The 24,999-nt window shown below is 45.5% G+C and overlaps 1 protein-coding gene across 1 annotated transcript in view; it reads right to left on the bottom strand.

The window, feature by feature from the left end:
* Nucleotides 1–8,525: 8,525 nt before the first annotated feature.
* The window catches only part of vwa8 (von Willebrand factor A domain containing 8), a 375,899-nt gene continuing 359,425 nt past the window's right edge, over nt 8,526–24,999 (bottom strand). The window contains exons 43-45 of the mRNA XM_078232307.1: nt 21,478–21,576; nt 19,045–19,283; nt 8,526–9,850 (exon numbers count right to left, since the gene is read on the bottom strand). Of these exons, the coding sequence (XP_078088433.1) occupies nt 9,742–9,850; nt 19,045–19,283; nt 21,478–21,576 (447 nt within the window). The 3' untranslated portion in view covers nt 8,526–9,741. The remainder of the gene's footprint in view (nt 9,851–19,044; nt 19,284–21,477; nt 21,577–24,999) is intronic.

Raw genomic sequence — 24,999 nt, 5'->3', positions numbered from 1 at the left:
GTTGCCCATGGCAGCCTGGGCATTGACCATGGACATGACGATTGGATGTTCCATCATTTGTACGGCAATCCTGAAAAATAATTACCATCAACAACTAGAAAGAAGCATTACTTACTTTCTTCAAAAATATCACACTTCTTAAGAGTTGCCAGGGTTAGTTTTGGAATCCGATTTGGAGCAAGGCTGATGTTCATTTGCTGTCATGATCCGAACAACCCCATCTGATCACAGACGGAAACTTTTCAATTGGTTATTTTTAATTTGGGAGGGATGTCACATAATGTTTAATCTGCCAGCACTATTTATAACTCCAATTCCCAACACTTCATATTGACGGTGACAACTGCCCTTGACAATCTTCGGGAGTCGTGTGGGAAGTAGGCAACAACAGCTTGCATTTACATAGCACCTTTAATGTAATCTGACCTCCCAGCATGCTTCACAGGAGGATTATCAGACAGGATTTTCACACTGAGCCACGTTAGGACAAGTAACCAAAAGCTTAAACCTTAAATTGGTTAGTTTTAATCTTAAAGGAAGAAATAGATGTTTTGGGAGCGATTTCCAGAGGCTTAGGCCGAGCCAGCAGAAGGCATAGCCACCAATGGAGGGAGGAACAATGAAAGTCAGCCAAGATTGGAAAAGCGCAGAGATCTTGCAAGGTCGGATGTTTGGAAGAGATTACTGAGATAGGGCTGTCGTGTTTTCTATCTTACAACAGGGACTACAAAAGTACTTTATGTAGTATAAAGGTCTGCCACATATAGGGTTAACGTGGGATTGAGTACAGTGTTGCCCACACGGTAATTTAAGAGGCTCATGACCTACACCATGAACCCATCGAATGTTGGACTGAGCAGTGTGTATCAGCAAGCATGGAGACAACTCCTGGCTTGTCCCCCTTATTGTATATTTGTAATTAGTTCTACAAATCAGTAAAGATTCACAATTAATCTACGTATGACTACAAAGACTTTTTCAGACCTACCAAACTATAACCAACACTCTGCACTTCAATGGTTGTAAAGCACTTTGGGATGACCTAAGGTTAGCACAGCTGCTATGTAAATGCAAGTCTTTCTTTGTACCTCTCTGAACTGTTTGCATGTCTCTCACTCATTCTCATTACCTTCTAATTGCCAGTAATGCCACTGTAATTTTTAAATTCTTTTTTAATGGCATGTAGATGTCAGGCCGGCATTGTGAATGATACCATTTATGTTTCTATTGATTACCTCTAACCATATGGATTTGGTCTTTGGGCATCTTTACCTTCTAGGAGAGCTGATCACACGTTGGACAATAGACTGTTTGACAGAAACAACAATATTACTCTTCCGATCAACGGTTTATCCTTTAAGACCAGACAGCCTAATTGTAAGAAGGTGGCTATCTGGTCATTCAGAGTTTAATTGTCTTTTGGCTAGGAAATGTGGTGGTTTGCATTAGGCTCCAGTCAAGAGTAACGCTGGAAGATAGTTTCATCTCAAATGAAGTATGCCATCTGAGTGTTCAGATCATATGTTTGAGGCAGTTATCTAGAGAACTCAATTTGTTCAACATGGCAAGATCAAAGTGTGTAATGTCCTAGTCTTTGAGTTGCTGTTTGCTGATGACACTGAGCTGCTATCCCACACTGAAACTCGCTTTCAGCAGCTTGTAGATTGGTTTTCCTGGGCCTGCGAGGAGTTTGGACTGACAATCAGTGTCAGGAAGACCAAAGTTACGAGCCAGGACACAGAGACTCCACCTTCCATCAGCTTTGGCTCTGGAAATTGTCGACAGCTTCACATACCTTGGATCAACAATTCCCAGCATCCTGTCCCTTGTTGCCGAAAATCAGCACCACGATCATCAAGTTTGCAGTTGCTGGGTCAAAGTTGCGAGGTCGGGAGTGGATTAACAGCAAAATAACTGAAAATATAAAGCTCCGTGTGTACCAGGCTTGTGTTCTCAGCACCCTCCTTTCCAGTAGCGAAGCACTGGCAACTTACACAAGCCAAAAAAAGCGACTGAACAGCTTCCACCTCCACTACCTGAAATGAATATTGGGAAATCTCCCAGAAAGACAGAGTGCTGAATATGAGAGTACACCGGTGTGCAGAGATATCCAGCACGTTTGCCACCTCAAGTCAGTGGCAACTCTGGGTCATGTGAGCTGAATGGATGATGGCTGCATCCCCAAAGACATGCTCTACAGCAAGCTTGCTATCAGCAAAAGACCAACAGGTTGCCCATGTCTACAATACAAGGATGTCTGCGAGTGAGGCCTCAAAATAACCAGCTTTGGAGTCAGTGCATGGGAAGTCCTCACTGCTGATGGGAGTGCCAGGAGACAGGCAACCAAGAAGGACATGGAAGAAGCAAGGGACAAAATAAATGACCAGATGGCAGACAATAGATTCAATCGGAATGAATTCGATTCCTTCAGTCGAATTCGGGTCAATATTACTCAACCATGCCAGATGTGGAAGGGACTGCCAATCAGCCTCTACAGCCACAACAATACTCAGTCCAGAAGTGACAAACACCCTGGGCTCAGTTCGTCATCTCGAGACAGACTGATGTCACACCCAGGAAGGAGCTTCCCTCCTTCCACAGTATTTAGCACTTGAGAAAGTTAAACATAACCAAGATCTTACAAAGTGACTATTTATAGGTGGTCAGGTTTCTAATTCCCTTGCCAGCATGATATAAGAATAACTCAACATTTGATAAGATTTTGACAGTGGGACCTCCCAACAGACTAAGATTGACTATCAATATAGTCTGCCGAACAGAGTCCTTGGCTCTTTAGGAAAGAGGAATATTTCTTGGCTAAATTCTGTAAAAAAAAACAATAATAATTCAGTAAATCCAAAACAGTAAGATTGCTAATGATATGGAAGGTGGGGGGGAGATTGTATCCGCCTCTCGTACTGCCTCTGGCAGCTCGTTCCAGACACTCACTACCCTCTGTGTAGAAAGATTTGCCCCTCTGAACCCTTATGTATCTCTCTCCTCTCACCTTAAACCCATGCCCTCTAGTTTTAGACTCCCCTACCCTTGGGAAAAGATATTGACTATCTAGCTGATCTATGCCCCTCATTATTTTATAGACCTCTTTAAGATCACCCCTCAGCCTCCTACACTCCAGGGAAAAAAGTTCCAGTCTATTTAGCCTCTCCTTATAACTCAAACCATCAAGTCCTGGTAGCATCCTAGTAAATCTTTTCTGCACTCTTTCTAGCTTAATAATATCCTTTCTATAATAGGGTGACCAGACCAGTATTCCAAGTGTGGCCTTACTAATGTCTTGTACAACTTCAAGATGTCCTAACTCCTGTATCCAATGTTCTGAACAATGATACCAAGCATGCCAAATATCTTCTTCACCACTCTATCCACCTGTGACTCCACTTTCAAGGAGCTATGAACCTGTACCCCTAGATCTCTTTGTTCTATAACTCTCCCCAATGCTTCTAGAAAAAGTGAGAGGGCATGGGATCCAAGGTGCTGCTGCCCGGTGGATCCAGAACTGGCTTGCCCTAAGGAGGCAGAGAGTGTGTATAGATGGGTCTTTTTCTAAATGGAGGTCGGTCACCAGTGGTGTGCCCCAGGGATCTGTTCTGGGACCCTTTCTGTTTGTCATTTTCATAAATGACCTGGATGAGGAAGCGGAGGGATGGGTTGGTAAGTTTGCCGACGACACGAAGGTTGGTGGGGTTGTGGATAGTCTGGAGGGATGTCAGAAGTTACAGAGGGACATAGATAGGTTGCAAGACTGGGCGGAGAAGTGGCAGATGGACTTCAACCCAGATAAATGCGTAGTGGTCCATTTTCGCAGGTCAAATGGGATGAAGGAGTACAATATAAAGGGAGACTCTTAGTACTGTAGAGGATCAGAAGGACCTTGGGGTCCGGGTCCATAGGACTCTAAAATCGGCCCCGCAGGTGGAGGAGGTGGTTAAGAAGGCGTATGGTGTGCTGGCCTTTATCAATTGAGGGATTGAGTTTAGGAGTCCGGGGATAATGATGCAGCTATATAAGACCCTCGTCAGACCCCACTTGGAGTACTGTGCTCAGTTCTGGTCACCTCATTACAGGAAGGATGTGGAAAAGATTGAAAGGGTGCAGAGGCGATTTACAAGGATGTTGCCTGGATTGAGTGGCATGCCTTATGAGGATAGGCTGAGGGAGCTCGGTCTTTTCTCCTTGGAGAGACGTAGGATGAGAGGAGACCTAATAGAGGTATATAAGAGGTATATAAGAGGTATATACTCCAGGTGCTGGGATTCAGATGTTTCAGGAAGGACAGGGAGGGAGGCAAGAGAGGGGGTGGAGTGGCACTGCTGATCAGGGATAGTGTCACAGCTGTAGAGAAGGTGTATGCTGTGGAGGGATTGTCCACCGAGTCTCTGTGGGTGGAAGTTCAGAGTGGGAAGGGGCCGGTCACTTTGCTGGGAGTTTTCTATAGGCCGCCCAATAGTAACAGGGAGGTGGAGGAGCAGATAGGGAAACAGATCCTGGAGAGATGCAGTAATAGCAGAGTTGTTGTGATGGGAGACTTTAATTTCCCAAACATAGATTGGAATATCCCAAGGGTAAGGGGATTGGATGGGGAAGAGTTCATTAGGTGTGTTCAGGAGGGTTTCCTGACACAGCATGTGGACAAGCCTACAAGAGGAGAGGCTGTACTTGATCTGATACTGACCAATGAGCCTGGACAGGTGTCAGATCTCTCAGTGGGAGAGCATCTTGGGGATAGCGATCATAACTCTATCTCTTTTAGGCTTGCATTGGAAAAAGAGAGGATCAGGCAAGCTAGGAAAGTATTTATATGGAGTAAGGGGAAATATGAAGACATTAGACAGCAAATTAGAGGAGTAAATTGGAAGGAGGTATTCTCGGGGAAATGTACTGAAGAGAGGTGGCAGTTTTTCAAGGAATGTCTGTCCAGAGTTCTACAGGACAACGTTCTGAGCAGACAGGGAGGTGTTGGTCAGTTAAAGGAACCGTGGTGCACGAAAGCTGTGCGGGACTTAGTTGAGAAGATAAGGAAAGCGTACAAAAGGCTCAGAGAGCTTGGCGAAGATAGGGGTTTAGAAGAGTATACGGCTTGTAGGAAGCGACTAAAGAAGGAAATTAGGAGCGCCAGAAGGGGTCACGAGAAGGCCCTGGCAGGTAGGATTAAGGAGAACCCTAAAGCGTTCTATAAATATGTGAAGAGTAAAAGAATGAGACGTGAAGGAATAGGACCTATAAAAGGTGAAGGCGGGAAAGTCTGTCCGGAACCAGTAGAAATGGCAGAGGTGCTCAATGAGTATTTTGCTTCGGTTTTCACAGAGGAGAAGGACCTGGGGGGATGTACTGCGGGCGTGCGGTGGACTGAAAGGATTGAGTATGTGGACTTTAAGAAAGTGGTTGTGCTGGAATCTTTGAATGGCATCAAGATAGATAAGTCGCCAGGTCCAGATGGGATGTACCCCAGGTTACTGTGGGAGGTGAGGGATGAGATTGCAGAGCCGCTGGCGATGATCTTTGCGTCGTCGATGGAGACGGGAGAGGTGCCGGAGGATTGCGGATGTGGTTCCTATTTTCAAGAAGGGGAATAGGGATAGCCCAGGTAATTACCGACCGGTGAGTCTAACCTCAGTGGTTGGTAAACTGATGGAGAAGATCCCGAGGGACAGGATATATGAGCATTTAGAGAGGTTTAGTATGCTCAAGAATACTCAGCATGGCTTTGTCAAGGGCAGATTGTGCCTTACGAGCCTGGTGGAGTTCTTCGAAAATGTGACTAAACACATTGACGAAGGGAAGGCGGTAGATGTGGTTTATATGGATTTTAGCAAGGCGTTCGATAAGGTCCCCCATGCAAGGCTTCTAGAAAAAGTGAGAGGGCATGGGATTCAAAGGGCTGCTGCCCGGTGGATCCAGAATTGGCTTGCCCAAAGGACAGTAAGAAGTCTCACAACACCAGGTTAAAGTCCAACAGGTTTATTTGGTAGCTGCTGGTAGAATGGTATTTGCTACCAAATAAACCTGTTGGACTTTAACCTGGTGTTGTGAGACTTCTTACTGTGCTTACCCCAGTCCAACGCCGGCATCTCCACATCATGATTGCCCAAAGGAGGCAGAGAGTGTGTATAGATGGGTCTTTTTCTAAATTGAGGTCAGTCACCAGTGGTGTGCCCCAGGGATCTGTTCTGGGACCCTTTCTGTTTGTCATTTTCATAAATGACCTGGATGAGGAAGCAGAGGGATGGGTTGGTAAGTTTGCCGACGACACGAAGGTTGGTGGGGTTGTGGATAGTCTAGAGGGATGTCAGAAGTTACAGAGGGACATAGATAGGATGCAAGACTGGGCGGAGAAGTGGCAGATGGACTTCAACCCAGATAAATGCGTAGTGGTCCATTTTGGCAGGTCAAATGGGATGAAGGAGTATAATATAAAGGGAAAAACTCTTAGTACTGTAGAGGATCAGAAGGACCTTGGGGTCCGGGTCCATAGGACTCTAAAATCAGCCCCGCAGGTGGTTAAGAAGGCGTATGGTGTGCTGGCCTTTGTCAATCGAGGGATTCAGTTTGGGAGTCCGGGGATAATGATGCAGCTATATAAGACCCTCGTCAGACCCCACTTGGAGTACTGTGCTCAGTTCTGGTCGCCTCACGATAGGAAGTATGTGGAAAAGATTGAAAGGGTGCAGAGGAGATTTACAAGGGTGTTGCCTGGATTGAGTGGCATGCCTTATGAGGATAGGCTGAGAGAGCTCGGTCTTTTCTCCTTGGAGAGACGAAGGATGAGAGGAGACCGAATAGAGGTGTATAAGATGTTGAGAGGCATAGATCGGGTGGACTCTCAGAGGCTTTTTCCCAGGGTGGAAATGTCTGCTCCGAGAGGACACAGGTTTAGGGTGCTTGGGGGTAGGTACAGGGGAGATGTTAGTGGTAAGTTTTTCACACAGAGGGTGGTGGGCGAGTGGAATCGGCTGCCGTCAGTGGTGGTGGAGGCGAACTCAATAGGGTCTTTTAAGAGACTCCTGGATGAGTACATGGAGCTTAATAGGGTGGAGGGTTATAGGTAGGTCTAGAAGGTAGGGATGTGTTCGGCACAACTTGTGGGCCGAAGGGCCTGTTTGTGCTGTAGTTTTTCTATAAGATGTTGAGAGGCATAGATCGGGTGGACTCTCAGAGGCTTTTTCCCAGGGTGGAAATGGCTGCTACGAGAGGACACATGTTTAAGGTGCTGGGGGGTAGGTACAGGGGAAATGTTAGGGGGAATTTTTTCACACAGAGGGTGGTGGGCGAGTGGAATTGGCTGCCGTCAGTGGTGGTGGAGGCAAACTCAATAGGGTCTTTTAAGAGACTCCTGGATGAGTACATGGGACTTAATAGGACGGAGGGTTATAGGTAGGTCTAGAAGGTAGGGATGTGTTCGGCACAACTTGTGGGGCCGAAGGGCCTGTTTTGTGCTGTAGTTTTCTATGTTTCTATTAACTGAGTAAGTCCTGCCCTGGTTCGATCTACCAAAATGCATCACCTCGCACTTGTGAGAGGGCAAACACTCTCTTCTTTGGTAATAAGGGGCAATTGATTCCAGACATAAAGAATTGCTGATGAGTTCAGGATGACCCAGAGCCCTTTTGCAGCCAATGAGATACTTGTCTATAAATTTGTTGTAATGTGGGAAGGGCGACAATCAATTTCCATACTGCAAGACTGCACAAACAGCAATGAGACAAGAGCAGGATTTCTGATGTTGTTGGAAGGTTAAACCTTGATCCACACACTGTGGAGTGCTTCTTTCTTCTTCACAATTTCCCATCTACCTTCGAGCAGCCAGCGTCTCATTGAGAAATGGCAGCACCTCCTCGGGACGCACTGGAGTGGGAGTTGAAGCCTCAAACACGCACGCTGAGCCACAGCTCAAAACTGGAAAGATTGTTTTACTTCATATCCATGTGACATAATGGCAAAGACTACAGTCCTTAAAAGGGAACTGTCGAATTGTTTGAAAATAAAGGATATAAAAGGTGTGAAATGGGTAGGAAAGTGAGGTTACACGAGGTGGGAGTGGAATGAATAGCCTCTTTCTGAGCCTGAAACTTTTACCCAGAGGATGATAGTGGTCTGGAATGTGCTGTGTGGGAGGGTGGAAGAAGCGGATTGCCTCACATCCTTTAAAAAGTACTTGACACGTCATAACATTCAAGGCTATGGACCAAGTGCTGGTAAATGGATTAGACGCGGGGTCAGGTGTTTCTCGTGTGTCAGTGCAGACTCGATGGGCCGAAGGGTCTCTTCTGCACTGTATGATTCTATGAATCAATGAAATGATTCTCTCAACAGGCACAAGTATAATTGACTAACTGGCTTTCCCTGTGCTATAAATTCTATAAATCTATAAACACCTAAGTGTGTCCACTCTGCCTTGAGATTTGTGCAATGATACTCAGTCAAACCTGGCCACAAGCATTGATATTTACACATCACAAAGTGATAATAAGCCTTGGGGAATAATAATTGATTGTGATAATGTATTTGAGATGATAAACATATTGAACTTTATTTTGTATATATTACAAACTAAATCATCTTTTGACCAATATATACCATTTCTATTTACCTTCCTGATATTCCAAGCAATCTTGTGTGTAAATTAGATCCTAATGTTTTTTCCAAATTAATTCCTGAGTCTCTCTTGATGTGTTGGATTTAATACGGGGATCTAACTCACTGCAGACCTATGATAATCAGTGGAAAGGGTCTCGCCAGCATTGACTCTCTAGTCAGCATTGACAGCATCGCCAGCATTGACTCTTCTGCCAGAGCTCCTCAGGAACTACTCTGCACATGCACATATTGTGAGAATAACATTTGAAAGGGGAGAGGCAGAAGGAAAATGTGGAGAGTTGATCTATCAGTAGATAGCTACTTTAGCAGTAGATGGTCACAGATTATCCAGCACAGCTGGTGAAGGAAGAGCCATGCAGAGAAAGATGGACCTCAGACATTTGTTTTCATATTCATTTTGCTTTGATACCATTCCTATTTTAGAGTTACTTGTGTGGTCCTCAACATCTGCCCCTTTCAGTGACACCAACCCTTGCTGCCGGTGTGCTTTACGACATCAGATCTTTTCCACTTAGCATTATGTACGTTTTTGCCAGATTCCATTTTGAGCAGAGGAATTTCTCCCGTCCTTCAGTGGCTTGGAAATGGGATGGCTTTTGTCGAAAGGTCAGAGCGATCAAGTGTCCCGAATGTCTTTCCAACATCAACTTCAAGTTACAGGGATGCATCTCATTCTGAAATTATGAATTTCACTTTGCTTTTCAATTCATCAAAAGGATTTAATACTCCTTCTCCAGGAGATTGGAGAAGTTTACTAAAAGGAGTTCAAAAGTGAGATTATATTTTCATAATGACTAGCAGGGGTTATTCTACATGAATCTATTTATTGCACTGGTGCTCTTTAATTTAACAATCTGTTGGGAAGGTTATAAAAATCAGATTTAGGAGAAGTTTTGCTCAGGGCCCACAAGTCCTCACTTCTGTGTAAAGCATGTTTAATCACAGAGAATCTTCCTATCATTGTCCCAACGCCCCCAGGGATTCCCGCCAGCTAACCGTGACCAGGGGGTCATTGCACTCATTGTATAAATGTCCAGCCACTGCCTACAAACACGGATAAATCAATCCTCAGTGTATTTTTTCCCACCATCTCCTGGTCCACATCACTCCTGCTGGGACAAATCCTTAGGCCGTTGACAGTATTGTGGATGTGAAGATCTGTTGTAGAATCTGTGGGATTTGCTTTGCATCCATGGCAACAAAGGACCTCCCAGCTGGCAGAGTCTGCTGCAGCCTAGGATTCAAGACAAATTAACATTGCAAATTACACAGATCGCAAGAAAGTAAAAAAGCTTTGAAAGATTTGTTCTTGAAAAAGGAAGTTTTTTTTTTGGGGTTGTTGTATAACTTACAATACATGCCATTATTTCACGTGTGATTCTGGCAGTGATAAGCAGCAGTGAGGGGAAGCACTCAAGAGTACTGAATGGCAAATTCCTGTCAAACAACTCTGCCTCTATAGAAATCATTCAACGTGGTTCAATTCACAAAGGGCCAATGGCAGCTTCTGACAAGAGAAGCTAAGTACTGTTCAACTACGATTGAATCCAGGAATACTATATTGGTTATTTCAAATTATTATATATTATAAAACCCAATATTTTTAACCAGATCTAGGAACCAAAACCTAGAATGCCAAAAAAGGCTGACCTTTCTTATCCAATAATTTCCTAGGTTAGGGTTCTGATCTCTTTATCATAGAATCATAGAAACCCGACAGTGCAGAAAGAGGCCATTTGGCCCATCGTGTCTGCACCGACCACAATCCCACCCAGGCCCTACCCCCCATATCCCTACATATTTACCCGCTAACGCCTCTAACCTTCGCATCTCAGGACACTAAGGGGCAATTTTAGCATGGCCAATCAACCTGTGGGAGGAAACCGGAGCACCCGGAGGAAACCCACGCAGACACGAGGAGAATGTGCAAACTCTACACAGACAGTGACCCAAGCTGGGAATCGAACCCAGGTCCCTGGAACTGTGAAGCAGCAGTGCTAACCACTGTGCTACCGTGCTGCCCCGGTACTCAACAAGGTGCAACATAGAATCCCTACAGTGCAGAAGGAGCCATTTGGCCCATTGAGTCTGCACCGACAACCATGACCCCACATATTTACCTTGCTAATCCCTCTAACCAACCCACCCTGGGACACTAAGGGACAATTTAGCATGGCCAATCAACCTAACCCGCACATCTTTGGACTGTGGGAGGAATGATGTGGAGAAGCCGGCGTTGGACCGGGGTAAGCCCAGTAAGAAGTCTCACAACACCAGGTTAAAGTCCAACAGGTTTATTTGGTAGCAAATGGTGGCACGGTAGCACAGTGGTTAGCACTGCTGCTTCACAGCTCCAGGGTCCTGGGTTCGATTCCCGGCTCGGGTCACTGTCTGTGTGGAGTTTGCACATTCTCCTCGTGTCTGCGTGGGTTTCCTCCGGGTACTCCGGTTTTCTTCCACAGTCCAAAGATGTGCGGGTTAGGTTGATTGGCCAGGGTAAAAAGAATTGTCCCTGAGATGTGTAGTTAGCGGGTAAATATGTGGGGGTAGGGTCTGGGTGGGGTTGTGGTCGGTGCAGACTCGATGGGCCGAATGGCCTCCTTCTGCACTGTAGGGTTTCTATGTTTCAAATGCCATTAGCTTTTGGAGCGCTGCTCCTTCGTCAGATGGAGTGGATATCTGCTCCCAAACAAGGCACACAGAGACACAAAATCAAGTTACAGAATACTGAGTAGAATGCGAATCTCTACAGCCAACCAGGTCTTAAACATATAGACAATGTGAGTGGAGGGAGCATTAAGCACAGGTTAAAGAGATGTGTATTGTCTCCAGACAGGACAGCCAGTGAGATTCGGCAAGTCCAGGAGGCAAGCTGTGGGGGTTACTGATAGTGTGACATGAACCCAAGATCCCGGTTTAGGCCGTCCTCATGTGTGTGGAACTTGGCTATCAGTTTCTGCTCAGCGACTCTGCGCTGTCGTGTGTCGTGAAGGCCGCCTTGGAGAACGCTTACCTGAAGATCAGAGGCTGAATGCCCGTGACCGCTGAAGTGCTTCCCCACAGGAAGAGAACAGTCTTGCCTGGTGATTGTCGAGCGGTGTTCATTCATCTGTTGTCGTAGCGTCTGCATGGTCTCCCCAATGTACCATGCTTTGGGACATCCTTTCTTGCAGCGTATCAGGTAGACAACATTGGCCGAGTTACAAGAGTATGTGTCGTGTACCTGGTGGATGGTGTTCTCACGTGAGATGATGGCATCCGTGTCGATGATCCGGCACATCTTGCAGAGGTTGCTGTGGCAGGGTTGTGTGGTGTCGTGGTCACTGTTCTCCTGAATGCTGGGTAGTTTGCTGCGGACAATGGTCTATTTGAGGTTGTGCGGTTGTTTGAAGGCAAGATGTGGGGATGACCTTGGCAAGATGTTCGTCTCCATCGAAGACATGTTGAAGGTTCTGGAGAAGATGTCGTAGCTTCTCCACTCTGGGGAAGTACTGGATGACGAAGGGTACTCTGTCCGCTGTGTCCCGTGTTTGTCTTCTGAGGAGGTCGGTGCGATTTTTCGCTGTGGCGCGTTGGAACTGTCGATCGATGAGTCAAGTGCCATATCCTGTTCTTATGAGGGCATCTTTCAGGTCTGTAGGTGTCTGTTGCAATCGTCCTCATCTGAGCAGATCCTGTGTATACGGAGGGCTTGTCCATAGGGGATGGCTTCTTTAAGGGTGGAAGCTGGAGAAGTAAAGCATCGTGAGGTTATCCTTGGGCTTGCGGTTCAGTGAAGTGCTGAGTTAACCGTCCTTGATGGAGATGCGTGTGTCCAAGAATGCAACCGATTCCGGAGAGTAGTCCATGGTGAGTCTGATGGTGGATGGAATTTGTTGATGTCATCATATAGTTGTTTCAGTGATTGTTCACCATGAGTCCAAAGGCAGAAAATGTCATTGATGTATCTAGTGTATAGCATCGGTTGAAGGTCCTGTGCAATGAAGAGGTCTTGTTCGAACTTGTGCATGAAGATGTTGGCATATTGAGGTGTGAATTTGGTCCCCATAGCTGTTCCGTGTGTCTGGATGAAGAACTGGTTGTTGAAGGTGAAGACGTTGTGGTCCAGGATGAAACAGATGAGTTGTAGAATTGCATCTGGAGATTGGAAGTTGTTGGCATTGAGTACTGAGGCAGTTGCAGCAATGCCGTCGTCGTGGGGGATGCTGGTGTAGAGTGCCGAGACATCCATTGTGACGAGGAGTGCTCCTGGTTTAACTGCTCCACGTGTGCTGAGTTTCTGTATCAAGTCCGTAGTGTCGCGACAGAAGCTGGGGATTCTTTGTACAGTGGGTTTCAGGATGTCCTCGACGTAGCCAAACATTTTCTCACAAAGGGTCCCATTGCCTGATACATAGAAATCATAGAAACCCTACAGTGCAGAAGGAGGCCATTCGGCCCATCGAGTCTGCACCGACCACAATCCCACCCAGGCCCTACCCCCACATATTTACCCACTAATCCCTCTAACCTACGCATCTCAGGGGCAATTTTTTTTAACCTGGCCAATCAACCTAACCCGCACATCTTTGGACTGTGGGAGGAAACTGGAGCACCCGGAGGAAACCCACGCAGACACGAGGAGAATGTGCAAACTCCACACAGACAGTGACCCGATCCGGGAATCGAACCCGGGACCCTGGAGCTGTGAAGCAGCAGTGCTAACCACTGTGCTACCGTGCCGCCAACCACAACATTGATACGATGGGACGGCTGGCTGTGTTGGCCTTGTGTATCTTCGGGAGGCAGTTGAGATCTCCAACGCGGGGAGTATGTGGGATGAGAGCACGGGGGGTGCTCTGAAGATCTGGATCAAAGGTTTTGATCAGTCTGTTGAGTTGATGGGTGTGTTCTTTGGTCGGATCTGCGGGTAACTGTCTATGGTGTTCCTTGTTGTTCAATTGTCGGTACACCTCTTTGCAGTAATCCGTTCTGTTCAGTATGACAGTGGCCCCTCCTTTTGTCTGCTGGTTTGATGACAATGTTGTGGTTGGCCTTGAGAGCGCGGATGGCATTGCATTGCACTCCTCGTCACAATGGATGTCTCGGCAGTCTACACCAGCATCCCCCACAACGACGGCATTGCTGCAACTGCCTGAGTACTCAATGCCGACAACTTCCAATCTCCAGATGCAATTCTACAATTCATCCGCTTCATCCTGGACTATAACATCTTCACCTTCAACACCCAGTTCTTCATCCAGACACACAGAACAGCCATGGGGACAAAATTCGCACCTCAATATGCCAACATCTTCATGCACAGGTTCGAACAAGACCTCTTCACCGCACAGGACCTTCAACCGATGCTATACACTATATACATCGATGACATTTTCTTCCTTTGGACTCATGGCGAACAATCACTGAAACAACTATATGATGACACCAACAAGTTCCATCCCACCATCAGACTCACCATGGACTACCTCCGGAATCGGTTGCACTCTTGGACACATGCATCTCCATCAAGGACGGTCACCTCAGCACTTCACTGTACCGCAAGCCCACGGATAACCTCACGATGCTCCACTTCTCCAGCTTCCACCCTAAACACGTTAAAGAAGCCATCCCCTACGGACATGGCCTCCGTATACACAGGATCTGCTCAGATGAGGAGGATCGCAACAGACACCTACAGATGCTGAAAGACGCCCTCATAAGAACAGGATATGGCACTTGACTCATCGATCGACAGTTCCGATGCGCCACAGTGAAAAACCACACTGATCTCCTCAGAAGATAAACACAGGACACGGCGGACAGATACCCTTCGTCACCCAATACTTCCCCGGAGCGGAGAAGCTACGACATCTTCTCTGGAGCCTTCAATATGTCATTGATGAAGACGAACATCTCGCCAAGGCCATCCCCACACCCCCACTTCTTGCCTTCAAACAACCGCACAACCTCAGACCGTTGTCCGCAGCAAACTACCCAGCCTTCAGGAGAACAGTGACCACGACACCACACAACCCTGCCACAGCAACCTCTGCAAGATGTGCCGGATCATCAACACGGATGCCATCATCTCACATGAGAACACCATCCACTAGGTACACGGTACATACTCTTGCGACTCGGCCAACATTGTCTACCTGATACGCTACAGGAAAGGATGTCCCGAGGCATGGTACATTGGGGAGACCATGCAGACGCTACAACAACGGATGAATGAACACCGCTCGACAATCACCTGCCAGGAGTATTCTCTTCCTGTCGGGGAACACTTCAGCAGTCACGGGCATTCTGCCTCTGATCTTCGGGTAAGCGTTCTCCAAGGTGGCCTTCACGACACACGACAATGCAGAATTGCCGAGCAAAAATTGATAGCCAAGTTCCGCACACATGAGGACAGCCTCAACCGGGATCTTGGGTTCATGTCACACTATCTGTAACCCCCACGACTTGCCTGGGCTTGTAAAATCTCACTAACTGTCCTGGCTGGAAATTCACACCTCTTTAACCTGTGCTTAACCCTCTCCCCACTCACATTTGTCTATACCTGTAAAGACTTGATTACCTGTAAAGAATCGCATTCCAACCATTAATCTTGTAAATTGAGTCTGTGTCTATGTATGCCCTGTTGGGAACACAACTCTTCACTCACCTGAAGGAGGAGCAACATTCCGAAAGATTGTGCTACCAAATAAACCTGTTGGACTTTAACCTGGTGTTGTGAGATTTCTTACTGTGGGAGGAAACCGGAGCACCCGAAGGAAACCCACACAGACATGGGGAGAACTTGCAAACTCCACACAGATAATGAACCAAGTCTGGAATCGAACCCAGGTCCCTGGAACTGTGAGGCAGCAGTACTAACCACTGTGCCACCCCACCGTTTGATACAAATGAAAATGTATCCATTCTGCAAAAAAACCCACGAAAGCTCACACAACATTCTGACCAGCAGTTACACTGAGTTGCAATTTGCACCCAATTTCTTACCTAAGTCTCTCAGAATGTACCACCAGGGTGCACAGGAATGGATAAGCTGGATTCTGCACTTGGTAAGTTCAGAACATAGGGACAGGCAAAGGCCATTCAGCCCCTCAAGCCTGCACCACCTAGATCATGGCTGACCTGTACATTAATTCTACCTACTTGCTTGATTCTCCAGCTGCATTTGACACCAAGGCAGCATTTGACCGAGTGTGGCATCAAGGAGCAGTAGCAAAGGTGGAGTCATTGGAAATCAGGGGGAAATTTCTCCATTGGTTGGGATCATACCTGGTAGAAGATGGTTGTAATTGTTTGAGGTTAATTATCTCAGTCCCAGGATATTGTCCTAGGAGTTCCTTAGGGTAATGTCCTAGGTCCAACCATCTTGGCCTAGGGCTCGGCTCCTCCCTCTGCGACTGGATCCTAGACTTCCTAACCCACAGGCCGCAATCAGTAAGGATAGGCAATGACACCTCCTCCATGATTATCCTCAACATCGGTGCCCTATAGGGCTGGGTCCTTAGCCCCATACTATACTCCTTATACACTTATGACTGGCCGAATTCTGCTCCAACTCCATTTTCATGTCTGCTAATGATACCACCATAGTTGGTCAGATCTCAAACAATGATAAGATGGACTACAGGAAAGAGATAGAGAATGTGGTGAACTGGTGCGATGACAATAATCTCTCCCTCAATGTCAGTAAAAAGGAAGGAGATAGTCATCAACTTCAGGAAGTGTAGTGGAGGACATGTCCCTGTCTAAATCAACGGGGATGAAGCGGAAATTGGCAAGAGCTTCAAGTTTCCAGGTATCCAGATCACCAACAACCTATCCTGGTCCTTCCACACTGCTATAAATAGGAAAGACCACCAACACCTCTACTTTCCCAGGAGGCTAAGGAAATTTGGCATATCCGCTATAACTCTCTCTAATTTTTACAGATGCGCTATTGAAAGCATCTTTTCCGGATGTATCACAACTTGGTACGATTCCTGCTCTGACAACTGCAAGAAACTACAAAGGGTTGTGAATGTAACCCAGTCCATCGCGCAAACCAGCCTCCCATCCACTGGCTCTGTCTACACTTCCTGCTTTCTTTGAAAAGCAGCCAGCATAATCAAGAACCCCACACACCCAAGACATTCTCTCTTCCACCTTCTTCTGTCGGGAAAAAGACACAAAAATCTGAGATCACGTACCAACCGACTCAAGAACAGCTTCTTCCTTGCTGGACATACTTTATATTAAGTTGATCTTTCTCTACACTCAAGCTATGACTGTAGCACCACATTCTCCACTCTTCCTTTCTTTATCCCCTATGTACTCTATGAATGGTATGCTTCGTCTGTATAGTGCGCAAAAACACAATACTTTTCACTGTATCCCAATATGTGTGACAATAATAAATCAAATCATAAGGTCAGAAGTGAAGATAAAACCATGTCAATACTATGCATGAGTCTTCAGATCCTGAAGCAGACCTTGCCCATATGCAGCAAGACCTGGACACCATTCAGGCTTCAGCTAACAGGTAGAAAATGACATTCATGCTACACAAATGCCAGGCAATTCCCATCTCCAATAAGAGAGAATCTAACCATCTTCCCTTGACATTCAATGACGTTAACAAAAAAGTTTTTAAAAAAGTTTATTCATTAGTCACAAGTAGGCTTACATTATCACTCACTGTGAAAATCCCCTGGTCACCACACTCTGGCGCCTGTTTGGGTACACTGAAGGAGAATTTAGCATGGTCAATGCGCCTAACCAGCACGTCTTTCAGACTGTGGGAGGAAACCAGAGCACCCGGAGGAAACCCACGCAGACACGGGGAGAACGTGCAGACCAAACCTTTCAACATCCTGGAGGTTACCATTGACCAGAAACTGAACTGAACTCGACATATAAATACTGTGGCTGCAAGATCAGGTCAGAGGTTGGCTCCAAAACTGTCCACCATCTACAAGGCACAAGTCAGGAGTGAGATGTAATACTCTCCTCTTGCTTGGATGCGTGCAGCTCCAACACCACTCAATAAGCTCAACCAGGACAAAGCAGCAGCTTGATCAATACTGTAACGCATCAGGAGGTGAGCTACGTGCTGCAGAATTTTTATGTGACCAGTCCATTTAAGTTTTTGGTCAATGGATGCCAGTGAGAGATTCGGTGATGGTAAAGCCATTGACTGTTCAGAGGAGGTGGTTAGACTCACTCTTGTTTGAGATGGTCATTTCCTGATACTCATGTTGTGTGAATTTTAATTGCCACTTATCAACCTAAGCCTGAAAGCTGTCCAGATATTTCTGCATATGGACAGTGATTGCTTCAATGTCTGAGTTGCAGCAAATGGTATTGAAGAGCTGAGATGATTAGCCTTCAACAACCACAAACAAGTATCTCTGTGCTACGTATAACTCCAACCAGTGGAGCGATTTCCCTCTGATTCCCATTGACTTCAATATTGCCAGTGCTCATTGATGCCACACTTGGTTATTAACACGACTAGCTTTTTATTCTAAATGTATTAATTCAATTTAAACTGCCCCCTCAGCCATGGTGGGGTTTGAACTTAATTCTCTGGCGCATTAGTCTGGCCATCTCGATTGCTCGTCCAGTAACATTACCACAATACCACCCTGCAAAGTGCTGACTCAATACTTTGGGCTGAAGATGGTAGAAAATGTATCGGCCTTGTCTTTACACTGATGTGTTGGGCTCTGCCAACATGGAGGATGGGGATGTTCAGGTTAGTTGTTTAAGTGTCCACCACTGACAAGAAAGTATATGGTCAGAATGGAGAGTTTTGACCTGATCCATTGATTATGGGATTGCTTCGTCTCTGTTGCATGCAGCTTCTGTTGTTTAGCCTGCTTGCAGCTTTACCAAGTTGTGACTTCAGTTTTAAGTATGCCTGGTGCTGCTCCAGACATGTGCTCCCACATTCCTCACCGAACAAGCTTGATGATAATGGTAGATTAGGGGATATGCTGGACCGTGAGGTTAAAGATTGTGGTTGTGTATAGTCTGCTGCTGCTGATGGCCCACTCTCCCCCATGGTTGATCATTCTCAGTTGCTGCTTTGCATCTACCCAATTTGGGAATGTGATGGTGCCACACAATACGATGGAGGGTTCCTAAGTGTGAAGACAGGACTTCTTCTCCACGAGAATTGTGTGGTTGGCCACTCTTACCAATACTGTCACAGATAACTGCATGTGCGAGTGGTAGATTAGTGAGGATAAGGTCAGGTTAGTGTTTTCCTCGTGCCAATAATCTCACCACCTGCCTTAGGCTCAGTCTGGAAGATGTGTTGTTAGCACTTGGCCAGAGTTGTGTTATTGAGTCACTGTTGGTGATGGAAATTGGTGATCCCTGTAATTTTTGTATATGTGAAATATGCTGGATAACAACATAAAATGTACATTTTTTGTGTGTAAATACCTTTCTGCTTGGTCACCCAGGGATCCAATGAAAATGGCGTAAGCATTAACCTGAGGGTTGCAAGTCAAGGCTCGGGCGAACCTTGCCGGGTTTATGCCGTATCGCTCCAGGTTAGCGTCGCTCAGAACAATGACAAAACGTTCATCTGCCTCTTCCTGGGCAATGTTCTGGACTGCGTGTTCCGTTCCTTCAAGGGTATGGTCGCCACTCATACAAAACTGGGCATGGGCATGCATTGTCTAAAGAAGGAAGATGTTACATTTATCAATGTCAGATTGTCGGCAAAAACAGCAAGCAGCCCTGGACCATGTTCACAAATACCCGGGTTTTCTAAATGTAGTCCAGATTTCACATTCCACCATAGAAAGCCAGTGCAACCAAAAAAAAAGGCATCTTGGGTGATGGCTAACTTCTAACAATATTTATGTGGTAAATGCTAATTTTAGTTAACTGTGACTGAATAAATGCTGTCAGTCTTTTGCAGTAAATCCTGATCCGCACTATCAATGAGCACTGATCAGAAATCACAGAGAGTGGTTGGTAGGCAGTTGATCGGGAAACATAGGGAAAGATTGGAAAAGATTAGTGATTGGGAATCAGAGTGAAATCAATGGAGATTATTGATTTCACAAAAGTCGGACTCTGTTTCTTTCTTAAATTTCTGTCCATAAGCCTCCAACATGATAAATATTGAGAACAGCCATTTATCATTGTATCATAGGCACCAAAAAATTCTGTAATCTAATAGTTCAACTTTCATTTGGACGTTGTAGTTTACAGCAATTTTCTCAAAGGATAGAAAATACCTTTCCGCACTGAATTGAGGCACGAAGTGAATATTCCTCGCCAAATGAAAAATGGGAGTTAAGTCTGAGTCATCCTCAAGATATACTGCCAAACTGTTTGTGTATTAAGCCTTTCTCTATTGAGCTTAAATGTCTTCGCTCCTCTCTCGTTTTGAAATTCAAGGTTTTCTCTTTCTTTTTATCTCTGAAATTAAAGTATTAAGTTTTTTTATTTCTGTCTCCAATTCAAGTTGCTTCATTTGTAATTGAATTCTAGCTATCTCAACCTTAGTGCCATCAGGATCAACCTTCCCCTCCTCAAGTTTCAAGTGCTCTTCAACAATTCTGCCTCTTTAGCAATTATGCTCACCTTCTAATTTCTCTGTCACAGCCTCCTAAGTCTGACTGTCTCTATTCTGAAAGTCAAGCTGCCCTTTTTTAGTGTCAGGCTGTGAAAATTGGCACTTGATTTTCTATAGGTTTCAGCCTGGGCTGCTTTCCCCATGACAACCAAATCATATGGGTCTCTCTCCAGACACAGTTTAGTATGGTCTCATCATTTCTCCAATCCAGGGCAATCTATTTCACCTTAAACTGAAGGAAAGATTTTAAGACAAGACTGTCATATAAAGTCTCATTTGTAAAAGTGAATATCAAAATCAGGCTCCAGGCACTCGATGGCCTACATCTAATTCTATACCTCATAAGTTACATAGAACATAGAACAGTACAGCACAGAACAGGCCCTTCGGCCCACGATGTTGTGCCGAGCTTTATCTGAAACCAAGATCAAGCTATCCCACTCCCTATCATCCTGGTGTGCTCCATGTGCCTATCCAATAACCGCTTAAATGTTCCTAAAGTGTCTGACTCCACTATCACTGCAGGCAGTCCATTCCACACCCCAACCACTCTCTGAGTAAAGAACCTACCTCGGACATCCTTCCTATATCTCCCACCATGAACCCTATAGTTATGCCCCCTTGTAATAGCTCCATCCACCCGAGGAAATAGTCTTTGAACATTCACTCTATCTATCCCCTTCATCATTTTATAAACCTCTATTAGGTCTCCCCTCAACCTCCTCCGCTCCAGAGAGAACAGCCCTAGCTCCCTCAACCTTTCCTCATAAGACCTACCCTCCAAACCAGGCAGCATCCTGGTAAATCTCCTTCTTATTGTGAGGTGACCAGAACTGCACACAATATTCCAAATGTGGTCTCACCAAGGTCCTGTACAGTTGCAGCATAACCCCACGGCTCTTAAACTCCAACCCCCTGTTACACCCTCCTCTTTGCTGGGTATAGCACCTTGGTACACAGAGGAACAAGAGGAGGCCATTCTTCCATTTGAGTCATGCAGTTCTACACTTCAATAAGATCATGGCCTATCTGTATCTTAACTCGAGTCACCTGCCTTCGCTCAATAGCCTTTTATGCCCTTATTTTTAAAGTTTATTTATTAGTCACAGGTAAGGCTTACGTTAACACTGCAATCAAGCAAAAAGAAAATTCATTGATCTCAGTTCGAAACTGATTCATTGAGCCAGCTCATGATGGTTTTTGTGGTGCTGGTCCAGTGACCAACAAGGTGATTCTTCAAAAAAGGAAACCCACTTCAATGATTATCAAGTAACAAACCAGATTACCTTCATAATCTGCAGTCTCTCCTTGTTGTTTTTTGGAAGTTTTTCACTCCTGACTAACTCGATGTTGAATCCATCTCCTGAGTGACCAACAATGTCATACTGAAAAAGTAAAACAGACCATCAAATCAGATGGAGTAAACGTTGAATAAGCTACCAGGAAATGGTGCCATAGAGTGTTCATCAGCAATCCCAGCATTTAGTATAAACCCCCGATAAAAAGATACTCTGAGTGTCTGACAGATGGGCACATGCGCAGTGCCCACTCAGCATGCTGATTCTGCAGGACGAGGCCCGGAGGCGCACCCCCCCCCCCCCCCCACCCCGCCATGCCCTCCCCCATTTACCAGCGTGAATCCCCCTGAGGCACTCTGTGGAGCACAGACTGCTGGAGATTCGTGAAACTAAGTATCCCAAAAATGGGGGGAAAATCTCCCGTCTTCCCGCCTGTTATATCAGTGGCTACACTTCCGCAGTACCTCATTGGCTGTGAAGTGCTTTGGGGTGTCCTGAAGTTATGAAGGTGTTATAGCATTGAAAATTCTTTCATTAAAAAAATTAAATTGGGATCTCCAAACGGCACCCTTTCATTCACTCTTGTTACTAAAGTTCATTCAGATAGACTCAATTTCATTAAATTAAATGACTATGTTGTCATAAGCCCTTTATTCACTTTCCCTTGTTGCCCTGTAGCGAATGTTACCATCTTGCAAACCCACCCCACAACCTTCGTCCAATTTTGCTCCAGTTATTAATTTCTGCGTTACTGCCTGAACATAGTCGTCCTGGGCAGCTTCTGCACCTAAGCTTCTCTATCCATCATTCCTCTTTTCATCTCCATTGAGGCGATTGCTCCAAGATTGCCACATTTGGCCCGGTGATCCTGTGCCCTCTTTCAACTAGATCGCTGCTGTTCTGCACCTTAACTCCATTCGTAGCCTTTAATAGGCATGGTCCTGGGCATCTCTAAACCGTATCCGTACAAACCACGGCAGGCGTGGATACCCGATGCACAAATGAAAAACTCTCCTGTGTGCGACTGTGATTACTCAGGACAGACAATGGAGCACATAACTCAGTACTCAACTCATACATATGAAGGAGGTGTTACAGCAATACATTGTGCCACCCCTGATGTAATATCCTGGCTTGACTATCTTGACGTAAAATTATACTTGTTGCTCTATACCCTGAATGAAGAACAGCCTTGTCTAACCAGAATCCATCAAAAGGGATACAGTGGCACAGTGATTATGTTACTGGACTCGTAACCCAGAGGCTGCACTAATGTATGGGAGACGTGAGTTCAAGTCTTACCAGGGTAGCTAGGCAATTTAAATTTAAAGTTAAAGAAATAAATCAAGAATAAAAAGTTTGTATGAGTAATGACAACCAATAAAACTACCAGGTTGATTTAAAAACCCACCTGGCTCACCAATTTAGGAAAGGAAATCTGCCATCCTTAATGGCCACCATTATCTTCTCAATGGCAGTTAGGGACCAGTGGATGTAGTTTATTTACACTTTCAGAAGGCTTTCGACAAGGTCTCACATAACAGACTACTGTGCAAAGTTAAAGCACATGGGATTACAGGTAATGAATTGAGATGGATAGAAAGCTGGTTAGCGAATAGGAATCAAAGAATTCGCATAAATGGGTCTTTTTCTGATTGGCAGTAAGTGACTAGTGGGGTTCCATAGGGATCTGTGCTTGGACCCCAACTGTTCACAGTATCTATTAGTGATTTGGAAGAGGGAACTGAATGTATTATCTCCAAATTTGCAGATGATACAAAATTGGATGGGAGGGAGAGCTGTGAGGAGGATGCAGAGATGCTTCAGCGTGATTTGGACAGGCTGAGAGTGTGGGCATCTGCATGGCAGTTGCAGTATAATGTGGATAAATGTGAGGTTATCCACTTTGATAGCAATAATAGAAGACAGATTATTACTTGAATGGGTGTAAATTGAGAGAGGTGAATATTCAGTGAAACCTTGGTGTCCTTGTGCATCAGTCCCTGAAAGTAAGCGTGCAGGTCCAACAGGCAGTAAAGAAGGCAAATGGTATGTTGGCCTTCATAGCAAGAGGATTGAAGTATAGGAATAGGGATGTTTTACTGCAATTGTATAGGGTGTTGGTGAGGCCACACCCAGAGTATTGTGTGCAGTTTTGGTGTCCTTATCTAAGGAAAGATGTCCTTGCTATAGAAGGAGTACAGCAAAGGTTTACTAGGCTGATTCCTGGGATGGCAGGTCTGTCATATGAGGAGAGACTAAGTCACTGGAGTTTAAAAGAGTGAGGGGATCTCATTGAAACTTATAAAATTCTAACAGGGTTAGACAGGGTAGATTCAGAAAGAACGTTCCCTATGGTGGGGGAGTCCAGAACGAGGGGTCACAGTTTGAGGATGAGGGGTAAACCTTTTAGAACTGAAGTGAGGAGAAATTTTTTCACCCAGAGGGTGGTGAATGTGTGGAATTCACTACCACAGAATGTAGTTGAGGCCAAAATGATGTCCGATTTCAAGAAGAAATTAGATATAGCTCTAGGGACTAAAGGGATCAAGGGATATGGGAGGAAGGGGGGCATCAGGATATTGAATTCGATGGTCAGCCATAATCAAAATGAATGGCGGAGCAGGCGCGAAGGGCCGAATGGCCTATTCCTGCTTCTAGTTTCTATGTTTTTATGGTTAATGAATACTGGACTATGAATAATGAATCCAGCAACTTCCATTTTCTGAGAAATGTTTTTAAAAACTCTCTATCCCTACTGTAATCACTTCCACAGCCTCCAGCTATGCAGTAATTACACGTGGAGGAAGCTCCAGTATAAACAGTGAACTATTATCACATGGCCTTCCTTCAGAGATCTCATAGGATAAATCATTTATCATCTGCACACTTGCTGAGCTAAAACACCAAAATGTGCCAATAAATTGTGCAGCTGAGCCTGGGTGGGGTCATTGAACACACACTTCACAGTGCAGTCTGTACACAATAGACCAAATTCATTTAAAGATGGGCCTTGTTCGGAGTCATTCAATCTGGGTGTTCTGGCTGCATCAGTTACCATTCAAACAGCTTCAACAAAATTAGAGTGCTGCAGCTCAGAAACAGGCTATTCATCTCAGTAAACTATGTGCTGGATTGTGCCTACATGAACTGTCCAGTTAGATCCTTCTGTCTTCGATCCAGTGTGGATTGGAATGCATGTGCGTGTGGGGTTGGGGTGTACGTGGGGGTTTAGGTGTGTGTATCTGTGTGCATGTGTCTGTTGGAGTATGTGTGTGTATGTAGGTTGGATTGTGTGTAAATGTGTGTTGGAAGTGTGTGCGTGGGGGTTGGAGGGTGTGTGTGTTGGTGTGTGTGTGTGTGTGTGTTGGTATGTGTGTGGGTTGGAGAGTGTGTGTGGGTTGGAGATTGTGTGTGTGTGTTTAAATGTGCGTGTGTGTTGTAATGTGCGTGTGTGTGGGTTGGAGAGTGTGCGCGCTCACTGGTGTACCTGTGTACATGTCTGTGTGG

The sequence above is a fragment of the Mustelus asterias genome, chromosome 17 (assembly GCF_964213995.1).
Source record: "Mustelus asterias chromosome 17, sMusAst1.hap1.1, whole genome shotgun sequence".
Lineage (NCBI taxonomy): Eukaryota > Metazoa > Chordata > Chondrichthyes > Carcharhiniformes > Triakidae > Mustelus > Mustelus asterias.
The sequence above is the reverse complement of the archived record's forward strand: the minus strand, read 5'-3'. Positions and strand labels throughout refer to the sequence as shown.